This window comes from Cucumis melo, chromosome 8 (genome assembly GCF_025177605.1).
Source record: "Cucumis melo cultivar AY chromosome 8, USDA_Cmelo_AY_1.0, whole genome shotgun sequence".
Lineage (NCBI taxonomy): Eukaryota > Viridiplantae > Streptophyta > Magnoliopsida > Cucurbitales > Cucurbitaceae > Cucumis > Cucumis melo.
This window is the reverse complement of record NC_066864.1, coordinates 14,671,097-14,675,200: the sequence shown is the minus strand read 5'-3', so window position 1 is coordinate 14,675,200 and position 4,104 is coordinate 14,671,097. Positions and strand designations below refer to the sequence as shown.

Here is a 4,104-nt window from a genome sequence, read left to right as displayed (position 1 = left end):
TACACCGTACTTTGAAGTGTAATTTAAACATTTTTCATAAAAAAATTAAATGAAAATAAGTTTTCTATAAAAACATTCACGGCCCTAAATGTATTTGAATTTTTTTCCCTAAAGAGCTACCTTGAAAATATTAGTTGAGCTTTTCCCCTTCTTTCCTTTTCCATCTGCTTTATAGAATCTTGCTGCAGAGACTATTTTTAGAATTGATTATTCAATTTCTATTTTTATCAATATTTTCATTGATGTTTCACGTTTGAATGAATTTAACATACGCAAGGATTAAATTGATATTTCCGTTGTATGAAAAAAAATCTATGAAATGATGGAATAAGAAAAAAAGAACAAATAAACTAATCTAAGTGTAAAATAAATAATTAAAGTTTTTATTTGTTTAAAAATTATAAAATGTTTATTTAATAATTTAAAAAAAAATTATAATCTAATTTAATAATTTTTCAAAAATATCCATGAGAATCAATATATTAACAATATTTCAATCAAATTTTCTATAAATTTAAGACCTCAGTCTTTTAATCAACATGATCACCTTACTTTTGCCGATATTTGAAATCTTGATTTCAGCTCCATTTTGTTTTAGCTAGATTGGTTAGCTATTGTAATAAATAAAATATAAAATATATATATCCACTTTGAATAGGCATGTTAAAATTGGATCTTCCAATCCAGTTTTAGTAAGAGCATACCTTTTAAACTGAAAGCGAGCTCAAACTTCTGACCTGATTAAAGGGATGACTTGATGATAGATGTATCAAAATCGAACCTGATGATGGACACCAATAAAAAAATATGCATCTAATAAGATTTCGATTGGCAAAAATTTCAAGGTCTAGAGAGAATAAAACTTCTATTTACATCATTTGCACTGCCCAAAAAAGGCCTGCTTTATAACTATCCTATATCTGTAGTAAACAAACAATGGGCAGACCCTACATCAACAAGAATAGCCTATATATTTGTAAAAATGCCTTACTAATCATCTAAAAGCATGAAAAGGATTCATTTTTTTAACAGGAAACTAACATAATAGTCCTCCAAGAGATGAGATTTCATCAGAAGATGAGCATTCTCTTTCTCCCTCTCTAATCAACGGCTGTTCTTGACCACTAAAGTAATCATCAGCAGATGATTGATCCTAAAAATTCTTGAGTTAAGTCTCTGATGATTTGCCAAAAGAATCCTGGTCAGTGTTGAAATGAATCAACGAAACGACATTAAAGTGCGAACCCTTTTCTCCCTCTCTGCTTTCTTGGCACTTGGTGTTCTTTTCAATTTCTGTAACTCCTCCATTACTACTTTCTCCACTTTGTCTATGGAGTTCAAGAGCTTCTTCTGAGGAGTCAGAGTCTCGGCCCCTACCGTGTTCTCATTTGCGATTCCACGAAGAATCTTTGGAACTTTTCCTACGGTTGGTTTTGGGGTAAGCAGAGAAATGATCGGCTCTTGATGATCACTTGCCACGGAGACGCTATACTCTAATGCTCTTTCGTCCGAGGGAGCTGGACTACTGTCACTTCCTTGGCCTTCGTTTTCTCTCAAGCGAGCTCTTGTCCTTTCGATTGCCTGATTAAAGGAATAGGATTCCTTAGAAATTAACCATATGACCTTCCAAATGCCTCAATTGAAAAACTAGGGAAGGAGATTTCTAGGAAAAACACAGGTGATATTGAATGAAATGGAGCAGTAACTAAATATCCAAATGCCCATATGCAGGAGCCCAGATGCAATGCTTTAAAGAGAATTCCCTTTGATTAGTGAAAGAACATAGTTCAAAGAAATTTCTAAAAGACAATTCCCAAATGAAATCCTCAGAGACGTGAAAAGATGAGAGGAATGTTTCACATAGACAGCAAAATTATCAGCGAATCAACCTAAAAAGTACCAAAGATTTTAGATGAATGATACAAAGACACAGACATGTGACATAGGGAAGACACGATGCATTATAACGTGATATAATATATGCTAAAAACCGAGGGCACCAAAAAAAACGACACATTTACTTTATACATTTTTGAAAATCAAATTTCTATTTTTATACATCACAAAGATTTTCCTCATAATGGTTTGATTTAGTGTATTACTTAGAAAGAGTGATGCATGATGCCTTAAATTAAGTAACTTAAAATAGAATTCTGTAGTCTTAACAAATTTAAGGTCATCTAGATGCTTGAAAAATTAAATTTGATATTTCTTGCTCAAAACATACTTTTTTCGTCCGTTGAAACTTTTCAAACAAAACAAATTAATTAATTTAATACATTGGAAACGTCAGGTCAGATAATTTACAAGTGTCAACACAAGCTTAATCAGCACACATGCCCCACAGGTCACGATAACAAGATGTTAATTGACTTTCAAATCACAGCTTGACAAACGCCCAAAATGTTGATTTGGACTACCTAGTCAGCGCATCCTAGTAACCAGCCGAAGCATATTGAGCCCACCAAAAAGTAGTTCTAATAACAGGTGAAAATGAAGCCTAAAAACGGATTGGAATCCAACTAAACAATGAATATAAAATCTAAAAAAGGAAACGAATAACGTTAACTTTAGTTAATGGTGGACAGGTTCTCATTATCCAGACTGTTGATGTTTCATATGAAATCATTGGGCATGGATGTTACAAAACCAAAAGAATCTCCTTTTCAGACAAACAGGTAGGTAGTACATAGCTTAAAAACACTACAAATTTATTGATTAATTTACTTAAAGAAAAAGGAAAGTGATCCAATCTAAGGATTCACAAAAAAAAAATATTAGACATAAGCAACAACATTTTGGGTCAAAAATCAAATCAAAACAAATGCTTACCAACTGAAAAACAGAAAAAAGAATCACAACAACTACACCAGAAAATCAAAATAGGGGGTTCTCCGAAGATCAAGTAAATTAAAATAAGAATCAATCCAAACAAAGATACTGTATCGGAGAACAAATATCTACTGGGTAGGAATTGGCGTATATACCATATGCAATGACAATGAGAATAGGTTTGCTATAAACAATATGAATCAAATATCCAAGTAATCCACAATATTGTAGGCAGAACAGAACAAATCCTTGAAAAATTAAGCAGAACCATATGAAAGTAAGAGAGGAATTAGTCATTTACCCTCACAACTGCAGTTATGTCACGAAGAGGGGTTCTTGGGTACCAAATCGGTAACACACTGTTCCTACCCCGAGATCTACTCCGCCTGGAACTCCCAGCCGACGGATTCTCACGGCTCAACACTGGAGTTCTATAAAGAAATCTATTACGCCCAATTCCGCCAGAAATGGGAGAACCAAAAGTACGTCTCAGATTCGCACCACCTCCACCAGGGCCGGGATTCGTAGGCCTTTGTTGAGCAGCAGTCGTCGTAGTGGCGCGTGCAATCGGAGTACCTATCAAATTAGAACCCATTTCTTGCTCGTCCAATATACCTTCCGACCTCCGACGAGCAAATACCTCGGCATAATCCACTTGTCTCTCCAATCTATCCCTTGCTTCCGACATTATGGAACTTCAAAAGGAAGAAGCAAGAAAACAAACATTTCAAAGAAGAAGAAAGCAAGAGAAGCCCTAATCTAAATCTACAGTAACAAGAACAAAGAATCTTTCAGTTAAAGCCAAAAACTACATTTCATATAAACACTGTCCAAAGAAAGGAGAAATGGAGAAATGGAGAAATGGAGAAAAGGAAGATGGAAATTGATACATACCGCGAGATTCCAGTGGGCTTGAATGGAGTATTCCAAAAAAATGGCGGTGGATTGGTGGGGAGCGGCGATCTGTGAGGAGCGGAGATGAAAAATGAGAGGGAAGAAGGTGAAGCTGGTTTGAGAGAAGTCGAAATTTTGGGCAGATTTGAAATGGGAAAATTTGGGCGCTACTTAAACTCATTTTCAATTTTTTGCAAAATTCACTACACGTGCCCATTTCTCTTTTTTCAAATTTTGTGGTTTTGAATTTCAAATTTTTACTAAGAGCGGGATTTGTTTTTCTTTTTCTTTTTCGTTTTTTGCAACCTCAAATTTTTTAGCTATGCGAAATTACTACAAAGTCCTTACGTTTTTATGGTCATTATTGTGTTAATCAAG

The 4,104-nt window shown here is 34.5% G+C and overlaps 1 protein-coding gene across 1 annotated transcript; it reads right to left on the bottom strand.

Annotated features, from left to right (window-relative positions):
• Positions 1 to 808: 808 nt before the first annotated feature.
• Positions 809 to 3,884, bottom strand: LOC103499559 (protein POLYCHOME). Its single transcript, XM_008462577.3, has 3 exons — positions 3,727 to 3,884; positions 3,134 to 3,527; positions 809 to 1,581 (listed from the first exon to the last, which is right to left on the bottom strand). Exons 2-3 carry the CDS (start codon positions 3,518 to 3,520, stop codon positions 1,219 to 1,221), a joined length of 750 nt encoding a protein of 249 aa, XP_008460799.1. The 5' UTR covers positions 3,521 to 3,527; positions 3,727 to 3,884; the 3' UTR covers positions 809 to 1,218.
• Positions 3,885 to 4,104: the final 220 nt, after the last annotated feature.

What these genes read in the sequence shown, in the direction of transcription:
- LOC103499559 (XM_008462577.3), bottom strand. Translation starts at nt 3,520, where the DNA reads ATGTCGGAAGCAAGGGATAGATTGGAGAGACAAGTGGATTATGCCGAG. An exon ending in ACATAACTGCAGTTGTGAGG is followed by an intron (nt 1,582 to 3,133) that starts GTAAATGACTAA and finishes TCCTTTAATCAG; the next exon opens with GCAATCGAAAGGACAAGAGC.